Raw genomic sequence first — 23437 nt, forward strand, 5'->3', positions numbered from 1 at the left:
ATTCCTTCTCTTTTCATAATTCCTATCCTTCCCCCTTTAATTTATCTACTGATTTTTTTTTCCTTGGAGGTATACCTTTTACTTATCTGACTAGCATTTGTTTAATGAAGCGGTTTGGGTGGGGCAGCAATCACCCACTACAGAAACCATCACAGCACTGCTCACTAAGTATAAACTGATGCTCTTTCTTTATTTGCCTCCCCCCAAGAGTGGAAAAATAGCCAAAATTTTGGATGGAAGGATCATTACCATGATTATTACTATTTACTGAGCGACACAACATTATATGAAAATTACTCTGTCAACTCTATGACCAGATGATACAGGATGTGAGGGATGTTATATAAGACTATCAGGGGCATATAAAAAAGCTGATTCAGGGGCCAGCCTAGTGGCTCAGTGGTTAAGTTCTCACGTTCTGCTTCCATGGCCCGGGGTTCGCTGTTTCAGATCCCAGCTGAGAACATGGCATCACTTGTCAAGCCATGCTGTGGTAAGCATCCTACATATAAAGTAGAGGAAGATGGGCACGGATGTTAACTCAGCGCCAGTCTTCCTCAGCAAAAAGAGGAGGATTGGTGGCAAATGTTAGCTCAGGGCTAATCTTCCTCAAATTAAAAAAAAAAAAAGCTGATTCAAAGAGCAAAGATGGTTCTCAACAGAAAGAGACGTTCCAATGTGGATCCCCTCCCCTCCTCTCTCCATCTTTACTGCAACATCTTAATAGACAATCCGTCATCACCTCCTCTCTGCCCCAGTTAACTCTCCTCGCATCTTTTACAACCTGGTACCTGAAATTTCTTTCATGGAAAAAAAATATGTTTTATGTCAGAATTAGAGAGATAACTTAAAAGGCGGTTACATGGAGAGGAAAGACAGTGAATTTAATTCGTATAAAAGGGAAAGTCATCAATGTCAGCTAAGTTCCTGACAAGCAGTTTTGACAGTAGGAGGAAAAAAAACAGGAAAGTGGGATAAGACAGGGAGTCTATGGGCCTTAGGATCAATTTCCTTTACTTCACAGATTTTCTTCAATTGGCTTTTGTCCTGCATCTCTTGATGCACGAGGACTGCTGGAATGTTTGAAAAGGACACGCTCTTGAGTTTAGTTGTGTTTAAATCCCAAAGTCAAGGAGACAATTGTTATATCTGGAGCACTGCTCCTGGCCTCACAAAGGCCAGGGGTTTAAGAATGCCTGATTCTCCCTTTCTTTCCCCAAAACTAGATACATCACTTTGAGTTTTGGGTCCTCTCTTTCTCATTGAGACCATGTTTGTATCGTTAAAAACTGCTATGGGACTTTGGGTGTGAGATTTAGGACGTGAATTTGGGTTAAATGAACTACACAGAAAGTATTCAAGATCAGCTATCACAAACGTTTTCTGTAAAGGGCCAGACAGTAGATATTTTAGACTTTCCAGGCCATATGGTTTCTGTCACAACTACTCCACTGTGCCTTAGCAGCCCAAAAGCTGCCATCAATAATAGGTAAATGAACAAGCATGGCTGTGTTCCTATAAAACTTTATCTATGACACAAAAATTTGAATTTCAGATATTTTCCTATGTCATGAATTATTCTTGTTTAGATTTTTTCCCCAAGCATTTAAAATTATAAAAGCTGTTGTTAGCTCAGCTAAGCTCGTTACCAAAATAGGCAGCAGGCCAGATTTGACCCTCAGATCATATTTTTCTGAACCCTGTTCTAGAACAAATAGGATTTGAAGGAGTGTATGCTTTGCTGATATGAAGCAATTAGGAAGGAACGTTCCCCAGAACTTAGAAAAGTCTGAATTAAATAAATTCTTGGAAAGAAACATTGTCCCCTCTGAAAGATATCTTCAGTCCAATTATAAGTAAAGATTTTCAAATGAGAAGCCTGCTTTAATGGACACATAGGGCTCATTTAAAATTAGCAGCCAATGTGAGGCATGAAAAGAAAAACAATTTGTTATTTTAAATAAACTCAAGACGGTTCTTCCTCTGTTGTTTACAAGATCTGTTTCCAGAGAAAATCCCTTCTTCCTAGGTCATGCAAAGTCCACTTAAGCTCAGCCCTGGCCAAGTGATCACCTTGAAGGCATGTTCAGACAAGTGTTTTGACGGTACTTTGCGCATTTAAGAGATGAATGAAGATGGCGCACTCAATTTTAATTGAGCTCAATAAGCTCTGTCTCTCCCAGTGCCAGTGTTTCTTTTTGTCCAATAAGGGACAGTTTTGCAAAGACCCATCGCCTTCCTTAGTTCAGCCTTGCTTGTACTGTGTAATTTATGCCTGATCCTTCTGAAGTGGTTTATATAAACTGATTTGAGCCCCGGAAACTGACAAAAATCCCAACATAAAGAGACCATAACACAGACCTTCCAGAGGACACTGAGAAAGCATGAGAAAGAAGGGGATCTAAGAGAAGCCAATTTTCTCAAAATACCGAAGGCTCGACAGCTCAGACCAAGAATGAGGAGAATAGCCCAAGGCTGTTCCTCATGATCTCATCTTTACGATGACAGACACTTTCCAAAATGGAAACTGAAGCCCAGAGCATTACGAACATAGACATGTGGGGTTTTCTAAATCCACAGGACACTGGTCAATAGGAAAATACCTTTTCCAAAAGACAAATCCAAATACGCAATATGGCGAAATCAGGCTTCTATTGATTTTTCAATCGGTGTGTTTTGGCAACAGCACCACTGGGGGATGCGGTGAGTGAAACATGGCACTCAGGCCCCCGTGGTCCTTTAGCACTGGCAGCCAGTTTGCCATTTCTGGGCTCCCAGAAGGAAAGTGTTTTGAGGAATGGTTTAACTGACCCCGTCTCTGTCATTATTCAGACCACACCCCTGAACTGGAAAACCTCACGGTGACCAAGGTTGGCTGGGATGGCCTCAAACTCAACTGGACCACAGCTGACCAGGCCTATGAGCACTTTGTCATACAGGTGCAGGAGGTCAACAGGGTGGAGGCGGCTCAGAACCTCACGGTGCCCGGCAGCCTGAGGGCAGTGGAAGTCCCGGGCCTCAAGGCCGCCACCCCTTATAGAGTTACCATCTACGGGGTGATCCGGGGCCATAGAACACCAGTGCTGTCTGCTGAGGCCTCCACAGGTACCTCTTACCTTTCTTTCTAGCTTCTGTTTTTTCTCCTAACAGGAAACTGCCCGAAGATAATCAGACACAGCTCACTTTTGAATGGACTCATTTGGCCCCAAGTTATAGCCGCTATGGTGTGTAATAATGGGAAGCCATCAGGCTACACAGCTCCACGGGAAGTTTTCACACTGCACCCCATGTGAGCAAGGCCCTTTGGAGTTCTGCAGAGCCCAGCCTGGGGACTGTATACATAGCCCCAATGGCGGCAACATTTAGCTTCACCAACAGGCTCGCCCCTGGCATTATACTCAAAAGGAAAAAATCAACCCCCAAATTAATTTCCTTCTCTACTGGAGGTTAAGGCAATTCCTTAATAAAATAAGATAAATATTTTCCTATATCTCACCCTCTTTGCTCTATTTCTCAAATTCAGGAAGGCTGCATGTTTATCTAAAGAAAGTCACATTTTTTTAAGTAATGTAAAGCCTGTTCTTGTGTTAAAGATGCCCTGGGTCTGGGTGCATGAATTGATCATTAAACTCGTTCTTTGTCCTTCTCCAGGGGAAAGTCCCAATTTGGGAGAGGTCACGGTGTCCAAGCTGGGCTGGGATGCCCTCAAGCTCAACTGGACCGCTCCGGAAGGAGCCTATGAACAGTTTCTCATTCAAGTGCAGGAGACTGACAGAGTAGAGGCAGCCCAGAACCTCACAGTCCCAGGAGGACTGAGGTCCGTGGACTTGCCTGGGCTCAAAGCATCCACTCGTTATAGCATCACCATCCGCGGGGTCACTCGAGACTTCAGCACAGCCCCTCTGTCTGTTGAAGTCTTGACAGGTATATTGCACTAGTTCACTAATCTGCTTACCCCCATTGTCACTACTCAGGGGGGATCAAAGCTCTTCCCTCTCTAAACTGGGTTCATCCCCTAGCACCTTGGGAGAATACCGGTACATCACCCCTGTGTCCATCCAAATGTCACATCCCTTATTTGGCAAAGTCCTAGACATGGCATCGTAGCCAATTCCATGGAAAATTCCACCTATTCTTCCTTGACAAAAGTGAGAGGTGACTTTTCTTTCAAAGCAAGTTTCAGACATAATATCTAAGAAGTTGGAAAGCACAATTTGCAAATGGAAAAAAGAATTGGTCTGAGCTCATTTTAAGAATACACCAAAGGACTCTCCAAAGCCCCATTTGTATGTCAAGAATGGAGGTTATGAACAATTCCTAGAACTAGCTTTCATTCCCAAAGGTTGAATAGAAAAACCCTGGCTTTAGTGCCAACAATGAGAGTGTGCTCACTACCCGCCATAAATCACGCATCTGTAATCAACACTAACCAGACAACTCATCCCATCCTTGGCCAAGACGCCACCTCACCTGAATCCCAGCATGCATGCAATCGCCTTTTTTAGTAACTCAGCAACTCTGTGTCCTTATGCAGAGGAGGTTCCAGATCTGGGAAACCTCACAGTGACCGAGGTTAGCTGGGATGCCCTCAGACTGGACTGGACCACCCCAGATGAGATCTATGAGCAGTTTGTCATTGAGGTCCAAGAGGCTGACCAGGCCAAAGAAGCTCACAGTCTCACAGTTCCTGGCAGCCTGCGCTCCGTGGAAATCCCAGACCTCAGGGCTGGGACCCCTTACACAGTCACCCTGCATGGCGAGGTCAGGGGCCGCCGCACTCGACCCCTTGCTGTCGAGGTCATCACAGGTATATGACCCTCCTCCAAGACCAGGGAAGTACTTGAGCCAGTCTGTCTTTGGAGTAGAGAAAGTTCTCTATATGGCAGCGCTCTATCTCAATGTTGCAGGCACGCAGCTTGAACACTGGCTCTAACTGAGGAATGTCTGGGTTGGAATTCCACCTCACTGGCTGAATATTCTTGGGTGTGTCATTTGGCATCTCTGAGCCTTCTTTACTCATCTTCCAATCAGAGATCATACCCCAGCTCAGAACACTGTCATGAGCAGTAAACGAGATGGTGAATGCAAGTGGTTAGCAAATCGCCCAGCCTATAGTACATATTGAACCGCAGACAGCTAAATTGATCAGATAGCAACACGTTGTAACAAAAATAGCATCAACAGGTAGGCTGTGGCACAAGCATCAGGTCAGAACTTTCTACAGAAATCTTATCATGAGTGGCCTCACTAATCGCCATCCAACTTGTAGTCAAATTTCCACAGAATAACCTTTGAAATGAATTAGTCATCTGCTGAAAGTATCCAAGTCACTCTCCCCTTAACGGACACTGAAGGCAAGGACGCTGCCAAGAAAGGACAGCCACATTTGACTTCAATGTTTTGCATTCCATTTGGGGAGGAAAAACAATTCATCTCAATTTGTCCTCTGAAAATATGCTGCTCCATCTGTGATAGAAAACTGTGCTGTTCATGAGGTTTCTAGAAAGAGCTTTAAAGGAGGCTGTGAGCAAATGGGCCAGAATTTTGGTAATAGGGTTTTTATGCTGGGCCCTAAGCCCATACCTTCTCCACATATCCTCTATTTTTATAATGCCTCCCGCAAACCTAATTCAGACAAATTGTTTTGCTCCTTGTATACACCAAATAAATTTGGTCCTTGCTAGAAACTACACATAGTTCCAAAAATAGGAAAGGTTTCTTTGTAGTTCACCTAAATTGGCCAGATTATTGTTGTCCTGTGTTTCCTGGAATATCTTCAAGAGCAAATGGGGACATTGAGACATACGTGATCTGGATGCAAGATGCTAATGGTCTACATCTGTAGTTTTTGAACTTCTGTTTTTAGCAGCTCCTTTTTAGAACTCCTTTTGCACATGAAATCTTACAGGGAACTCCACTAAATGACATAAATGAACAGCATTTCGTGGTGAGCTGAGGAAGGAGGGGGCTGCCTGCACCCACGTCCCCAGCCCAGTTCTTCCACGAAAGCGCTAAGTGAAACATGGTCTGCATCCAGCTCCTCTGAAAGGCTGGCTTGCCCAGACTCTCACAGGGCACCGAACCCTGGGATGCCTGAGAACAAGTCCCTCACACCTTTTCTGGCTAAAATCTCTGCAGATATTTTCTTCTCTAATTTCAAATCCATGGCCACTTCAGCCTTAAAAAGAGAGTCTGAAAGACTGCATTTAACCCTGCGCAGCATTCCACTAAGCAGTGGGTTTTTCCATGTCTAGAAGCCAAACTTTCTAAATCAGCAATAATAACTACTTTAAATTTCCTTCCTACATTGTAGAAAAATAAATAGTGGGCCCTGCTCTGCACCATTTATTGAGCAAAACATAATCACTTTTAATTAAAAGTGGGCACTTGCCTCATGCAAACGGCCTTGCTCCGTGATGCAGCCATCCTTCATTCAGACACAAAGTACTGGCAGAAGATGGGGGAGGGAAAGAATCAAGCCAAGGATCTGGTATAAAACCTTTAAGCCGAGAAAAGTCCAGAGATAAAACATCGGGCTTGTGCCAATCTGAGACAACATATGCTTTATAAATGCAGTCAGAGAGCATGCAGCCAGCAGTGAGATGACCTCTCCGATGTCAAGTAACCAAATGGAGCAGGTAATTCTCTCCAATATGATGGAGAAGTTACAAGGGCAAACATCTCAACAGGGATATATATGTTAGGCTGCCACTTATCAGGCACTCACTATGTGTCAGGTATGATGCTCAGAGGTTTATAAATAGTATTGTTCCATCATCATGCAATCCAATGAAATGGTGCTGTCAGCTCTTAAAGGGAGGAGAGTGAGGCTCACAGATGAGCTGGGTGACATGCCCAAGATTACACAGCTAGCAAATATCAGGGTTGGAATTCTAACTAAGACCCAGCTGCTTCTCAAGCCTGCATTTTGAACCAGTCCCACTTCCCTTACTCTGACCCACGATCCCACGTTTTCCAGTTGCCCTTTGCGTTCTGGCCGTGCATGCTCAGAGACTTCCCGGTGGGTTGTGCAGTGATCCTGATGGCACTGCCATTTCAAGGATGAACAATGCAGATGTTCCCTTTCCGATCATTTTCAATTCTTGGGGAAAGCTGTGGCCAGGTTACCGCAGTTCAAACTGGAAATTTCCAGAGACCAAGAATGACACACACACGCACGCACAATTCTCTCGCCCCTTTCTTTCTTCCCTAGAGGTGGGCTGTGGGACTTTTGGTTTCCTCGTTTTTGGTTTGCAGAACTGACCAGTACCTCTCTGTCCTTCTTCAGAGGAGCTCCCTGAGCTGGGAGACTTAGTCGTGACCGAGGCTGGCTGGGATGGCCTCAAACTCAACTGGACCGCAGCTGACCAGGCCTATGAGCTCTTTGTCATACAGGTGCAGGAGGTCAACAGGGTGGAGGCGGCTCAGAACCTCACGGTGCCCGGCAGCCTGAGGGCAGTGGAAGTCCCGGGCCTCAAGGCTGCCACCCCTTATAGAGTTACCATCTATGGGGTGATCCGGGGCTATAAAACACCAGTACTGTCTGCTGAGGCCTTCACAGGTACCTTCTGCTCCCTGTCAATTCTCTCCCCCAGGGTTCCCTGCTTTCTCTCCAAGAGATTGTAAGGGGAGTCAGCTTCTCTCCACATCAGAATGCCTTCCTTGCTCCCCTTAGCTGCTGGCTGTGCATGCTCAAACACCTCCCTATGGGCTGTGCCTTGGTCCAGATGCCTTTGCCATCTCGAGAATGAAGGATGAAGATGTTGCCTTTTCTGACCTCCAGCCTCCAGCCTCTCCCAGACTTTACCGGCCCCATCCTACAACTTTATCCCTTTTGAATGATGGCTTTCTGTTTCAGAAGACACAGTCTGATGGTTTTAATTCTCTTCTCCAGGGCTTGGATATAACTACAAGCTGACCCTTCCCATGTGTGCATTCTGGTGGAGCACAGATTATTTACTTTAGAGAGTCTTTTTTGCTAGTTGGAAAATGGTGCTTCACTATCCCAAATCCCTCATGGGCACTGTGGTTCTTGCATTTAAAAGAAATGTTTTAATTTAAATGTTTCTTTAAAAGGCACTGAGTATAATAAGAGAATTGAATTACCCTCCTCCGGGCAATTCTCTCAGATACTGAGTCATTGTTAGAACATCAAATTAGCTAGACCAGAAAGGAAAAAAAAATCACACAATTATGATGGAGACAGGACCGAAGAAAAAGCCATTCATTAGCGGAAGTACACACAGCAGCATTTGAAGCAAGAATGTCCTAGGCTGCAAATGTCGAAGATCTGATGCCCTTTTCGCTCTCTTCATCAAGAGTTGCTCCCTGGAGTGTTGGCCTTTGGATGGCACACTCCCAGCCCAGACCCAGGAGGGTACATTATAGTTTACTCATGATTCTGCCCCAGTGACAAGGCAGCCAGTGTTTCCCCCTGAGCCAGCTAAAGTGAGCAGCCTTCCCCAACGCTGTTTCCCATTGCTCATCTTCCTATGTGCCTCCATTGGTTTGAAGCTCAGTGGAGGCTGTGTTGTTTGGTTTTGCATATATTTGCCCCGTTTTTAGATAATTATTGCAACTAAACATTCATGCAAACCTGTCTCTCCTGGTTGGTTCTAGCAAAAGCATAGCTTCCTATTTTAGCCTCAATCATTTCAGTAACTCTTGCTGAGATAAACGTACAGCATACGCTCTGCTGCGTGAGTGGTGACCCCAGAATGCCTAAAAATTGCAGCTGAGGCTCGATGCACCCAGGGCTTTTTCACTTGACACCCACAAACCATCCCTTCCCAGTAGGCAGAGAAATCATTTGCCACTTGTGATCTTTTCTGTAGATCTTGTGGCTTGGGTGTTTTTAGTGTTTTTATGTGCTTTTTTCCTTTTTAATGATAGCAATATTCTTGCTTCTGATGAGTTGGTCTGTGGGGGGAAGGGCCCTAATTCCGTCTGATCTATGTTTCACCAAATCTGTTGAGATGGGAAGGCCTTCTTCCTTGCTAGAGAGACAGCACTAGTTTTTCACAGCTTGCTTCTGCCTGCTCTCTGCATGTTTTCATCCTGTTGCTCAGAAAAACACTGTAGGACCGTCTCCAAGATAAAAGGTTATTTCTTGGCTGAATAGGGTTCCCTGACTGCCTTGTCTTGGCTCAGCTCAATACTAGCCTTCTTGGCCCACATAGAAGCAATTAAGAGAGGACAAGCTATTTTAGCAGAATATGAAAATGGCTGGCCCTTGTCAGAAATATGACAAAAATACCAAGAATGACACTGACAAGTCACCACTTCCCTTTAACTCACAAAATCAGAAGCTTCAAGGTACCGCCTTGGGAGGATAATTCCGTCAGAATTATTTAGTCTTCATTTGAATAGATGGGAGTTCCCTCAAAGCAAAGGATGACTGCAGGAGGAAGCCAAGTAATGTCGGTCTCCTGAGTACAATTCAAGAGACTGGAAGCTGCCAGCACTCATATCTTTTGACTGATGGCCAGCATCCCCGAAGTAGGGCTCCTGGAAGCATCTGGACTCAGGCACAGTTCCTGCTGCCATCCTTCAGCACGTCTTCTCACACGCAGGATCTCAACCAGCCTGACTATGTGTGGCAGCTCCAGAGCAGGGAAATCTAACTACCCTGCCTTCCTTTTTCTATTCTTCTTTTAACAAACCCCCTTTTTCTCTCCCATTGGCACTGACTGGTAACACTGCTTCATTTCGCCATAACCCTGAACTATTAGATCTTTCTGCTCAGCTATGGTCCTATTAATAACCTCAATCTTAAAACACAAGCCAACCGATCAACTGAAATTTCTTTGTTTCTTCTCTCCTACCCCTCCTTTTTCAGCCGGAGAACCTGAAATTGGAAACTTAAATGTTTCCGCCATAACTCCTGAGAGCTTCAATCTCTCCTGGACAGCTACTGATGGGGCCTTCGAGACCTTTACCATTGAAATTATTGATTCCAATAGGTTCCTGGAGACGATGGAATATAACGTCTCTGGTGCTGAACGAACTGCCCACATCTCAGGGCTCCGCCCTAGTAACGATTTTATTATCTACCTCTCGGGACTTGCTCCCAGCATCCGGACCAAAACCATCAGTGCCACAGCCACCACAGGTATATGTGCATTCTCCCACTTCTAACACCCTTTCTCCAGAGTCTTCTTTGCAGGATGAAGCCACTCCTCGCCCATTGAAGCGCAAGCCACAGTGCGTTAACTCTTCCGTGATGCTAGGCTGGAGCCTCTTTAACGTAACTCTCTTCCAGCAGCAGCCCAATTGGTGGACTTCCATTAAGCCCTTTGCCTGATTTATCACTGACCAGGACATATTTGCAGCATAAAATATAGTTTGGTCTAGATTGTCATATAGAATCTGCAGGAAAGAATTCTCCCCTTCAGTAACTGAAAAGCCATATTGAGCATTGTCCTTGATTTAGAAAGATGTCAAAGAGGTCTTAAAATTTTTATTTTGTGTTATACTAGTGTCTTTGTCTTCCTAGTGCCTTTGGCTTCCTAATACCCAAATAGCCCAATGATTTAGTGAAATTGTCTTAGTGATGTTATTTTTTTTTTCAACTGGGACAGTGATGAGAAAGAGCAGGCATTACTCATCAGAGGAATACAGGAGGAAGCCCTGCCATCCGGATCACCCTAATTCCAATGCCACTTCTAGGAGAAAAGACCACAACATGACCAGAACAGTGAATGGTAGATGGCAAAAGTAAAAGTAAAATAGTTGTGTTTAAACAAAGAGCTTGGTTAGTGAAAGCATAAATTACTCGCACTTTAAATTCATGGTCTCTGTGACATACATACTAAGGGAGATGCTCTGTGGTCTGCAGCAAAAAAGAGCTCTCTGTGAATTTAGAAAAGAGAGGCTTCGCTGTTCCAAACAGCATTCTTAGCACATTTAGGACAATGCCTTCTTTTGACAGATAAAGTAAGACATCACAAACGGAAAAAAAAGTTACTTGTGCAATAAACACAGGAGAATTTCTTCTTATAGTGCACCATCTCATATTCTGGAGAATTCAAGAAAACAGTTGACATGGTAGTATCAAAATTACCCATCATTTCAGTCATGCATGATTGAGAGATAATCTGTCCTCATTCTACATGAGACTACAAATTGTTGTCAGGGTGGTCCACAGAAAAGGCAGAGAGCCAGCATTAGCTCCTTCTCGTCTCAGCCAGATTAAAGTGTGCCAAATTAGTCCACCATATATATTTGTTTCTCATGGCTCAAATTGGTTTTCAACAAAGGACAAGTTCCTTTACCAGAGGGTAAAGTCTAAAACTTTACAGATTTAGTCTTATGTGTTTTGATGTTGACCTTATAATAGTATTTTACATTGACACGCTTTCATATTTTTTTCTTCTTGCTTTAGTAGCCGAACCTCTCCTTAGCCACCTCACTGTCTCAAACGTGACCTGGGGTAGTGTGTCCATCTCGTGGGAAGCTCAGGAGTCTGCCTTTGATAGCTTTCTTATAGAAGTTAGGAATTCTGACCACCCCCAGGAGACGGTGGTACATTCTGTGCCTGCAGCATCTCGCAGCTCGGTCATCACCAACCTCAAAGCATCTTCTAATTACACTGCCCACCTTCATGGGCTGATTGGCGGGCAGCGTGCTCAGACCCTGATGGTCCAAGCAACCACAGGTATTTCCCATGATGAGTTCTTCACTCTTCATTGATCTTTCTCTGAGGAACATTCCAAAAGGTCACCCGCTACCATTTTTCATCCTCCTAGTTCCTCTGCATCCTTCTCAAATTTGATAGGGCCACTCAAATCAGAGTTTAAAACTTTAAATACTCTCACCCCAAATTAAGGAAGTTCAATGTCAACCTCCTTTTCCTAAATATCCATTCACATCTGGAGCTGCTCTGCTTGTTTGTATAGAGTTAACCTGACTTACTTTGGTTGAATTTCTAAACCATCCTTTCATTTGATCTTGAGTAATCATTTCCATTTCCACCCATTATCATCTGCCTGTGGTCTTTCTAATCAAAGTTTGCCTGCGTCATATTCAAAGAGGTCTATGCATGCCATTTTTGCTTCCTTGGTCAGGATGTTCTACATTCTCTTTCTCTCCACCAAGATTTGAAAAGTGATGCCAGTAGCATGCAGAGAAATGATCCTAAAACACACCCCAAGAACCACATGAGAGGACCCAGTGGTCTCATCTTGTTCTGGAGATTTTTTTTTTTTTTTTGCTTGCATTCCCTACAAACAGGCTGCTCTTTTTGACATTGACTCTATCAAGCATGTTTTGTCAACCACTGATGTCTGTCACAACATGTCGGGGTCTTCCTTTCCTCCATCATCTTGTCCAAATCTTAGTGTGTGTGGTGAACATTCAGAGCACTAAATTTTTGAAAATGTGTGTCTTTCCTGGGAGCAGAACAGCGTGTCAAGGAATTGTGTCAAAAGCTTAGAAGTGATGAGAGAAAAATGCGCCTAGCTTGCATGGAACACTGACCGCCCCTAAGTACCATTCTCTTTCTGAGTTCTTTCTTGCATCTCACTTTTCAGCTTGGTTGAACCTTTTGGGAGACAGCTGGAGGTAAAGCTGACCTTGAGGACCTTGGTCTTATTCTGCATGGTGAAGGTGTTGGCACTGCCAGTCTCTGTCTGGTAGCATGAGAAAAATCCTAACATGCATTCTTAATTCAGGAGATTGCTTCCACAACAAAATAGAGGGCAAACAGAGTCCCATTATTACTTTGGTGAGGTAATTTGCCAGTGCTGTGGCTGAAAATGATCGCATCATTAGCTTCTCAAACTAATTGCTAAGTAGGAACTCCTTTGCCATTACCTACAGCTATGTTCTGCTTCTGAGCCGGATCCTTTTTGTCCTTAGAGGTTTAATGGCATTGAGTATGCTGTGTGGTTGTCCAGTTAAAGTTTATCCTTCTTTCCTCCAAATGCTGGAGTTCCAGCAAGACAACTCCCAAGTCCCTGGAAGTAATAGTTTGCTTCCTCCCAACCCTAAATCCCTGTCCTAGTACCTCAGTCTTCCAGGACTGTTGCCTCTCTCTAAAATACAGTCTGAGTTGAACTTATTTTAATGTTCGTATTATTTGATAAATGCACATTTAGGAGGCCAGACCATGTACATGCCCATTTAAACTAATAGTACAGGCCCCCCACATTAAAAAGGAATTGCTCTTATCACTAATTGTCTAGACTTTAAGGGACAAGAGAAACTTAACCTCATCGGAACCATCCATCTTTCCAAATTATCCAATAAGAGAATTTTCCTAATCAGAAAATGCAATGCCTAACTTCAGGCTTTCCTTTACCTTTTGCATGCACCAGGCATTTGTTAATGAAAGCCATTTTCACCTTGACAGTATTTAGGCTGAGAGGTAGGTTTTCCCATGGTGGGTAAATACTATGGAGAATTTCTCTTGTATGGATGGTCAGCCTTTAATGTCTACAATCCAAATAGATCAAAAGAAGACTAAATAAGGAAACTGCAAAGTAGCATTTTCTAAGGCATGCTCAGTGGAACACCAGCTCCTTGAGATGTTCGAAGGATATTCCTTAGAAAAGGTGCCCATTGATCCATAAGTCAATGAAATGCTGGGCTAAACTAAATTAAATAGGTTTCTTTACAGAACTAGCATTTCAGAGCCTGCTAGCATGCTTTGTGAATCTCTAGGGTAAGATATAATACTCAGTGTTTCACCATGAAGCTGTCTTTTCTTGGAACATCTGACTCAGCACTCCACTACAAACCTTCGAAAATACAGCCTAAATACTCTTTACTTTAATCCTACCTACCACTCTAATGGCTTGTCCACTTTTCTTCATACATAGCTAGTAAATGGTCATGTCTATAGTTAAAAAGAAAACAAATTCACCTCTGCAGATAAAGCAGTATATTCTCTAGGAATATAATCAATGCAGGTGTAGACACAGCCTAATATACTACCTTTCTGCAAATGTTTGGAGGGATTGATACTTTCATGTTCTGTGGCTACATTCTGGAAAAGTCCACAGCTTCTTCTAATAATATCTCTCTTTTTCTCTCTGCCCATGTTCCTTCTCCTTCAGAGCCAGAGCCACAGTTGGGCATACTAATCCTTAGCAATATTACTCCTGACAGCTTCAACGTGTCATGGACCACTCGAGCTGGGCCTTTTGCAAAGATTGTTATCAATGTTAGTGATTCTCAGTCGCTCCATGAGTCACAGCAATTCACAGTCTCAGGAGATGCACAGCATGCTCACGTCACCGGCTTGGTGGAGAACACTGGCTATGATGTTAGTGTGACAGGGACCACCTGGGCTGGGGACCCCAGCAGACCCCTCACTGCCTTTGTCGTGACAGGTACTCATTCAAAGGTTCTCACTTGTCTGTTTAGAATTCTGAGACGGGGTAAGGGGAAAAAGGTGATAGGCATTCTAAAGGGAAATTCAATCCAAAATACATTATTCACTCCTTATATAAACCTCCAAGTGAAAAGAGAGCAGAGACTACTGCAAAGAGGGGTCTTTCACAGCCACTCCTAGGAAATGGAGATGGTGTACTCAACAGTTGTATAAAGCTTCCTAGGATTTTCACGCCCAGTTATATAGGCTGTCTGAGCCAGAGTTTGGAGATTCTGGCTAAAGAGTGAGTTCTAAGTTAACAAAGGCCTAGGGCAGGAATTTTGTCCATAAATCATGCTAGGTAAGGCAGTCCATAAACGACCTGTCCCAGAAATATAGTAATTTATCTTTTTCTTGTAAAAAATACTTCTTCTGAAAATTAACATCTACGACAGATGAAGGTTCAACCTAGGATAGCAGAGAAGTCCCAAGTTTAAAACCTTACCCATCCATTACACTTGACTTCTAACTTCTCCTTGAATTACATAAAGAAATGGTTTTCTATTTTCTCTCCTGAGATTATCCTAAATCAGTGGCAAAGGCTGCAAATGGTGTTGATTTACCAAATCTCTAGCCTGAAAAACCTCAGAAAATATTTAGAAGTCCCTTGCCTCCCACTAACGATAATTTTCAGGAGACTGACTTTGCTGTCTGATTCTCACATTAAACCAGGCCTTTCCCAGGGTCTAAATTGCTGTAAATAAGATATATTAATAAGTTCAATTAAATATTTGATTGGAGGCAGCATGGAGTCCTAGAAGGCCAAGATTTTGAGATCAAGCCTGAGTGGTTTCTAACCCTCTGCCGCATCTTTTTAGCTGTATAACCTTGTCTGGTTCTTAACTGCTCTGAACCCCAATTTTCTTATGTATGAAGAAAGGATACCCACAGGTACCTCTGGCAGCCTTGTCACAGGCATTAAGTGGATATGATGAAATTTAACTGCCTGGCATCCAGTAAGCATTTTACAGAGGCTGGGGCCTTTCTGCGGTCTTCCAACAGTATGAGGAAAGTGGTGTTCTTAAAAATAAGCAACAAGCCTAGATAGAAACAATAGACCTATGCAATCATGGCTTTTTGATTATTTTTAAGAGAACATTGGACGTGTTTTAATATGAGATCAAAAGTGTTTAGATTTCCTGTCCAGTTATGTAATGTGAACTCAATCATTCAGAGAGTCTTCAAATGCAGAACAAGGTAATTCCTTAGTGGAGCATTGGGGGAAGGGAGGAGGGAGCCAGGACTCGAGAATCTCTTTGCCCAGAAGGGGAGGAATGGCCAGCCACAGATCCCATCAGGCCTTTACTTGTAGCCTCTTGCCTGATCCCCCACAGAACAAAGAGAGGAAAGGGATGCTGGGAGAGCTGATCTTGGGAATCCTTGATGTGGTTACAGCATTGTCTCCGCTAATCCTTGAAGCGAAAAGCTTCTGCGTTTTAAAAGAAGCATATTCAAAAAAGAGAAAAAAAAACTGAACATGAGAGACTGTAAATAACAAGCCCTTAATTGACTAATTAGCCTGAATGCACTCTTTTTCATCGGAATTCCTTTGCTTTGATGGCATGGAGGTGCAAAGAGGCCAGCTATCAAAGAGCAACTCCACTTCTCTAAACAAAACTCTGCAGCAGCATTTGAGACTCTTGTCTTGCAGACAAGGAAGCCTGTTTGCACAATATATGTGATTTCCTCTTTACCTTTGATAGAGTTATGGTTTGGGGAAGGTCTTTACATGGTAAAAAAAAAAAAAAAGTCTCAAAATAAACACCAAGTGTTTCAAAATAAGTACAGGAAGTCCAAGCTACAACGAAAACTTAAATCTTTGCTTAGGGGATGAGGGCATTTGTTCACTTGTTCATTCAGTCACCAAAGACTTCTTTTTAAAATATTTTTCTTTACATCCTGTGGATTAAACTCTGGACATTGTGTAAGGTCGTTTATCTCTTTGGAAGTTTCCATTTAGCTGCAATGGAAAAGAAGGCTGTAAAGTCTATGCAGCTCCAGCAGTTTTGGCCGTGGAGTTCCCAACCCCATGCCCCTCCGATAAAAAAGAAATACATTCACCATTAGTGTGTTTTGTCTTACTTGAGGGGAGATGCTGGACATTCTCCACTAATCCTGCTCATGTCTCAGAAATTGCCAGCACTGATGGGGTTGAATAATTAGATGTTGGCATAGGGTGTGGAAAGAACATTGCACTTGGAGTCAGATGCTCTGGGTTGTATCCCAGCTAGGTACCTAGTAGCTATGTGATGTTGGGTAAGCCATTTATCTCTCTGTTTCTTTAGATGTCATGGGGATGAGAGAGTAGGTAGCTATATGTACTTTACGGTGTTCTTGTGAAGATGCCATAAGATAATGGACATAAAGCCCTGTCAATTGGGAAGTATTGACAGAAACTTAGCTGATATAAGCTCACATTTTTGGGGAATCCCGATGCATGGAAAGATCCCTTGGCACCTAAGAAATAAGAGTGCCTGAGATATAGATGTTTGGTTAATGAATGAACAAATGATGACGACAGAATTTACTAAAGATTCAGACCTGTCTTTAACTCCTAACTTTATCCAGGAAAATAAATAGCAAAAGAATCAGTAAATTCTTATGGCTCTTCCTGGGCCATAACCTTAACTTGTTAACTTTGATGCATGAAAAGTCTTACCTCTTCCCTTTATCTCAGCTTACGAGAATGTATGTCACTAATTGGTCTAATCAACAGGATTCAAAATGTGAACTAGAAGGAAATAGAAACATAAGAAGTGTAGCAAAAAGAAACATGTTTTCAAAAAAAAGAAAAAAGCTGTTTCCCTTCAAGACCAGAAGACAGTGGGAAGTAGAGAAAGTGGTCCAAACCCAACACAAGATATCCAATTTTATAGGGGAAAATTCATGGCCTTTGGAGTGAGACTCAGCTAAAAACCTTGCTCTATGACATGCTAGCTCTGTGGCTTTGGTCAAGTCAACCAATCCTGTGAAGCTCAATTTTCTTACCTGTATAATGGGAATAATATCTATCTCATAGGCTTGTTAAGAGATTTACACAAGATAATGTTGTTTGGCATCAAGTAAGCTCTTACTAAATATTCATTTCTGAGCCTATCACACATTTAATGATTGATTGGGTATCTATCAGCGTTCGTGGAGACTTGTGCTATCCCAGAAGAGTCAGTGCTGCTAACCTGAGTTATTTTCATCCCTCCCTTCTTTCAGAGGCCCTGCCCCTTCTGGAAAACCTAACCATTTCCGACATTAATCCCTACGGGTTCACAGTTTCCTGGATGGCATCGGAGAATGCCTTTGACAGCTTCCTAGTAACGGTGGTGGATTCTGGGAAGCTGCTGGATCCCCAGGAATTCACACTTTCAGGAACCCAGCGGAAGCTGGAGCTCAGAGGCCTCATAACTGGCATTGGCTATGAGGTTATGGTCTCTGGCTTCACCCAAGGGCACCAAACCAAGCCCTTGAGGGCTGAGATTGTTACAGGTATTTTGATTCAAGTGAGCCATTTTCTCCTCTTCCTGGTTCCCTTCCATGTAATTCATCTACCAGATCACCATGGTTTTAATATCCCTGTCCATGTTCTCTACTTAATCCATCGATGTGGCTTATTCTTTTATGTTCCCTTCAACACTTTCCCTTGTCTTATGTCTCTAATGAGCACGCCCTTCTCCCGCTCCAGAAATGAGAAGGTCGAAATGTTTCCACTTCGTGTCCCAAATCTTCTAGACCATGTCTTGTCCATTGCTCTTGTGTGCTTACTCCACATCACCCTCCCCTGTGTTCATCCTGGCTGGTCCTCAGCTAATTTCAGCCTTCTCAAAGGAAATATACCAAAGAGTATATTTCAAAAACTTATTTACAACATTTGCCCTCTCAAAATCTCAACTGTGACCTTGATAAACTTGCTGCGTGGGCTTGTCTTTGGAAAACCAAGTGTGAATTTATTATATTGGTAAACACTAATATCATAGAGCTTCTCCAACACAGACTAAATCCATAATATTCTAAAGGCTAATAATTCCTAGAGAAAGGTAGCATTAACAACTTTAACCGTCAAAAATATGTGTTTCCCAAAGTCTTTCTAGAGATTACTGGCTCCATAGAATATTCAAAGGTCCCACTTGGTGAAGAAGTTCCATGTTCAAATAAGTTTTGGAAATACTGAGTTACACATAGTTTGACAAGATCTTGGACCACAAGGCTTTGCAGAACGTCCTAATGTGCATGTGCCTCTTCAAGAGTGAATTACCCTGGCAGTATTTCCCAAACTTATTTGACAATGGATACCTTTTAAGGAAGAGGATCAAACAGGAATAGTATACTCTGAGTGCACTTTGGGAAACTCAGGTCAAAATTTACCTTGACTTTGAGTTTTGTCTAGTTAAGGCAATCCAAGATAATACCTTGAGTCCAAAGTATGTAACACAAGAGGTTCCAAGCCTCAGTTCTGCCATCTGAGTACTCAACTAACGGTTAAAAAAAGCAAACAAGAAAGTCAAGAATAGGAGTCTTTTTTAGTAAAACAGCTCCCCAAAAAAGCAAAAAGACTATAACATTTACAGCAGTTTAAAAGCCATTTTTCTCAGGATCAAGGGAAATATAATCAGCAGTATCATCATGGGCAGCTCTACAGATCGTTAATGCTGGTTTATTTGTCTTTTCAAAAAGAAAAGAAAAAGGTCTCGCAGAGGATGGGCACTCAGCCACTGGAAGACAGAGAGCAAATGTAAACAAGTTACTGGCTTTGAACTTGTTTAATAATGCATGGGCGGGGCCAACGCTGAGTCCAGATGTGGATTTATAGAATTGCTTTTAGACAAAACTCACATATGCAAGCATCCACTTGGCTTATGTTGAATGTGTCAACTCCACCTTTCCCCTCTCCTCGACCTACTAGATTTGTTCGTGTTGAATAATTTTACTTTTGTATCTCAGGACACTTGTGTCTCTGAGAGCCAGGACATCACCACGTATTGATACTCCCACTGGAGAGAAGATTGCACAGGCTGGTAAACGATGTTCTCTTTCCTCCCTCCACCATTTTCTCCCCCTCTAGAAGCCGAGCCGGAAGTTGACAACCTTCTGGTTTCAGATGCCACCCCAGACGGTTTCCGTCTGTCCTGGACAGCTGATGAAGGGGTCTTCGACAGTTTTGTTCTCAAAATCAGAGATACCAAAAAGCAGTCTGAGCCACTGGAAATAACCCTACTTGCCCCCGAACGTACCAGGGACATAACAGGTCTCAGAGAGGCCACTGAATACGAAATTGAACTCTATGGAATAAGCAATGGAAGGCGGTCCCAGCCAGTCAGTGCTATAGCAACAACAGGTACCGTACATAACCAGGAGAAACCAGAGAATAGTCACAAGCTTGGGGTCTTCTTCTCACAGGGTTGGGAAATTACAAGAGCTTCAGACGCAGACAGGCTTGCATTCAGATCTTGGCTGTTTTGATTGTAGACAGACGACAGACAATTTGGCTAAGTCTTTATGCAAAAAGAGTATGATACCATTTTCTGAATAGCATTGTGAGGATTAAAAGAGATAATTCGTAGAAAGCTCGTAGTGGAGAGTCTGGCACATAGCAAGGACTCAGCAAATGAGAGCTATCCACGTTTTCAGTATTGTTGTTAATACATTGAATTTTTTAAATTCCAAAGACCTTTCCTTCTACCCATTATCTCGTCATTTTTTATCCACAGATACACTTCTTTGTTCTTTGGTCAAATGTTCAAATTATATTAGGCAGGGATAATGGAAAAGTGGTACCTCCACCTATAAAAATCAATATTTATAAAATGCTATGTGTGAATAATCAGTACCATGATGGGGAAGGGAAAAAAGAGGAAGCTGGCAAGGTTAATAGGCTGTTCTTCATGAAGCTCACTAATTTTGTCCGATACTCATAGCAACTCTAAAAGGCACTAGAGGGAGAAATGAAAACCGTTTTCCACACTGAGTTGTTTCAAGGAAAAAGAGGAAGATGGTGAATAACATGACTCTTTAGAATAATAATACTAACATGACTCTTTAGAGGGAAAAGGAAAGACTTACAAGAGGTGGGGTGAATTCTCTCATGAAACTGAGGGAGCTGGAGAAACAGCATTCACTAGAGATGGCTGCTTCAAAAGGAACCAGAGGAAAGAATCACAAAATCACAGGGAGAGGTAAAAGGGATCTGAGAAATGATGCAGCCCAGCCTCTTCTGTTTGTGCATGAAGAATCAGAGGACCAGAAAGGTGAAGCGACTTTCCTAAGGTCACACAGCCAGACTTGGGGTAGAACCCGAATGTTGACTTATTTTAGTACTGTTAAATGTTAGCAGGCTGGGTGACAGATAACCAACCACCAGACCTACCTGCCTTCTCTGACAGGCATAGCATAACACTAGCCAAAACCTTCTTCTCTTTGTCTGGAGACGGGTATTTTATGATGTCAAATTTCAGGACCTAATGAGCTCCAAGAAGCCACCTACGGAAATCATCATAATCGGTATTTGCAGATGTGGAGGGGCTGCTGAGTCCAGGCAGCAGTTCAGTCAGAAGAAAAACCCTGTTTCTAGTTAACTCAGACACCCCATCCCCGGGATGTGGGTCCTGTCTCCTCCTCCCTGTGGCTTCCCATAAAACAAATGGAGATCAGAGGCAGAGCCCGATTTTGACCTTGGTGTATAAACACTGCTTTTCAAAGTTTACTGCTGATCACTGATTTTGTTTTGCTGATCTTTTTTTCTAGAGGCCCTGCAGCTCTAAAGCAAAAAAGGAGAATGAATAATCATGAGCTTTTTTTTTTAACAACAAAAGAAAAGACAAAGCAGATCCTTCTCTTGCAGAAAACTTTTTCTTTGATTTCTTGCTCTGAGGCTTTGTATTTCACAGCCAAAGAAGTATGCGTGTGTGTGTGTGTGTGTGTGTCTATGCATGCGCGCACGCATGCACGTTTGTGTGCCCACGTGTGCCTGCACGCCTGTGCTCCAGTACTTGGGGAGGACAGGAGAGGTGACCCTCAAGCGTAGCAGACAGATGTCTAATTTCCCTCTTCCTGTCATCAGCTTTATGAAGTATCTCTTCTGCTTTCTCATCCTCACTTCTCTCTTTCCTCCTTTGCACAATTGTCAACTCTTGTCTGTGATGGTCCGTTCCTCTTTTTCCTTATAAAACCTGCTGTGGCTCCTCCTCTCGTTCACAAAGTGCCTCTCCTTGAGCACAGGCTGCCAGCCCTGAGGGCCCCAGGCAGCAGAGAGGGTGGTTAGGGGCAGCATAGCCTAGTGGTTAAGCCTGCAGCCTCTGGGCCTCTGGGCAGGTTACTTGGTCTAATCCTGGCCATACCTCTTACCAGCTGTGTGACCTTGGGCAAGTTTCCTTTCCTCTCTGAGCCTCAGAGCCCTCATATGGCAAATAGGTTTTACCTCAAAGGCCAGCCATGATGTTTAAATAAGATCATGAATGCCAACTATTTAGCAGAGTTTCCTTACTCACTGTAACGATATTAGCTATTGTTGTGTTTGGTTATTTAATGTAAATTTTATTTTTAATGAACTACTTGGCTCAAAATTCAAAGTTCAAAAAGGATGTACAGTGAAGTCTCTATTCTACTGTGTCCCTGCCACCCAGGTGCTCTGTCTAGAGGCAGCCAGTGTTACCACTCTTCTGGATTGTTCTGGAAATATTCTATACAAACAGACAAAATTAGATATAAATCTAAGTTCTTTTTTTGAATGCTTTTTGGGGCATATAGTTAATGTACCCACTCTTACACATTGTTGTTGTGGAGTATGTGTGTGTGTATGTGTGTTTCTTGCTTATTACTAGATCTCAGAGATTCCTCTATATATGTTATTGATTTAACCGGTCCCCTACTGATGGACACTTAGGTTATGACTTTTCTCCTCCATCTGTCAATCAATCCCTGCATTGACAATGGCTCCTCTTCCCCTCTGTGGTTTGAGCCACTGCTTCACAGTAGCCTTGGTCCCCTTTTGGGAGGCCCAGAGTTGCCAGCCGCTTCCTTTCCCTCTGGGGAGTTAAATGCCAACCTTTATCTGTGCACCATCTAGAGGGTCCCCATAGTTCAAAATCCAGCCATGGGGGAAGACAAATTTGTCATTCTCTTCTAGAGGTTCTTATAGGCCACCTCATGGGACTAGTGAGGCCCCTGAAATGCTTCCATAGCCTGTCCCCATTGCTGTCCCCAGACATACACCTCTTGAACTCCCTTCCACCCCCGAGACCCATGGGGGTAGTCAGTGCTCCTTCTCCCAGCTCCCAGAACGTGTCCCCTCCCATCTCTTCCCACCTTTCCTAGCCAGGCAGCCTCTTGGCTCCTCTGCTCAGTTCCAGTTTAGATGCCCATGAAACCACACACCACAGAGTGGCGGTGGCATTATGTCTGGGGGCCTGGCTCAGCAGGTCTGCAGAGACCCGTGCTCGGCAATCCCCCCTTCTGTACGAAGCAGGCTCTTTATGCTGGCTGCCTCCAGCTCTGACTCCCATAAAGCATGAAGACCCTAGTCCCCAGTTATAGAGCACATCCTTATGCCATGTGCAGAAGGGTGCTTGACACACCCTACCTCACTGAATCACTGTGACTCAGCCAGACCAAGTGACTGCCACCTTCAGCCCCATTTCACAGACGAGGAAACTGAGACCTAAGAGGCTAAGGTGTTTTTAGCTGGTAAGGCCAGAATGGAATTCAAACCTAGGTCAGTCTAACTCTAATATCCTTGCTGTTAAACCGTACAGGCTACAAGAACTGTTTCCTTAGTTTAGCATAGGAACTGACACATATTAAGTGTTCAATAAAAATACGTTGAAGGGGAAATGATTTTTTAAAATGATTGTCATAACTAAAGACATTTGCTCCAGAGTTGAGGAGGTAACTTTTTTATGCCGAGAGTAGTTAGATAGAAGCCCTCTTTGAACACCTCGAGAGTTTCTATCAATTCCAGGTGTTTCCCTGATGGAGTTTTTATTGAAAATCAAGAGCACCACTTGGAAAGAGAGACAGAGGTATGTCCATGCCTGGGTCTCAACTTTTCAATGAGGATGATTTAGTTTCTCTGTGGGG

At 43.3% G+C, this 23437-nt stretch overlaps 1 protein-coding gene across 7 annotated transcripts in view; it reads left to right on the top strand.

The window, feature by feature from the left end:
• Positions 1–23437, top strand: part of TNC (tenascin C) — a 91147-nt gene that overhangs the window by 47043 nt on the left and 20667 nt on the right. The window contains exons 11-19 of one of the 7 annotated variants that reach the window (XM_070518868.1): positions 2833–3105; positions 3652–3924; positions 4535–4807; positions 7289–7561; positions 9839–10111; positions 11384–11656; positions 14058–14333; positions 17582–17854; positions 19428–19700. In XM_070518868.1, coding sequence (XP_070374969.1) covers positions 2833–3105; positions 3652–3924; positions 4535–4807; positions 7289–7561; positions 9839–10111; positions 11384–11656; positions 14058–14333; positions 17582–17854; positions 19428–19700 — 2460 coding nt within the window. The remainder of the gene's footprint in view (positions 1–2832; positions 3106–3651; positions 3925–4534; positions 4808–7288; positions 7562–9838; positions 10112–11383; positions 11657–14057; positions 14334–17581; positions 17855–19427; positions 19701–23437) is intronic. The other 6 variants (XM_070518870.1, XM_070518869.1, XM_014830393.3 and 3 more) reach the window with 6 other exon arrangements.

Source organism: Equus asinus, chromosome 10 (genome assembly GCF_041296235.1).
Source record: "Equus asinus isolate D_3611 breed Donkey chromosome 10, EquAss-T2T_v2, whole genome shotgun sequence".
NCBI lineage: Eukaryota > Metazoa > Chordata > Mammalia > Perissodactyla > Equidae > Equus > Equus asinus.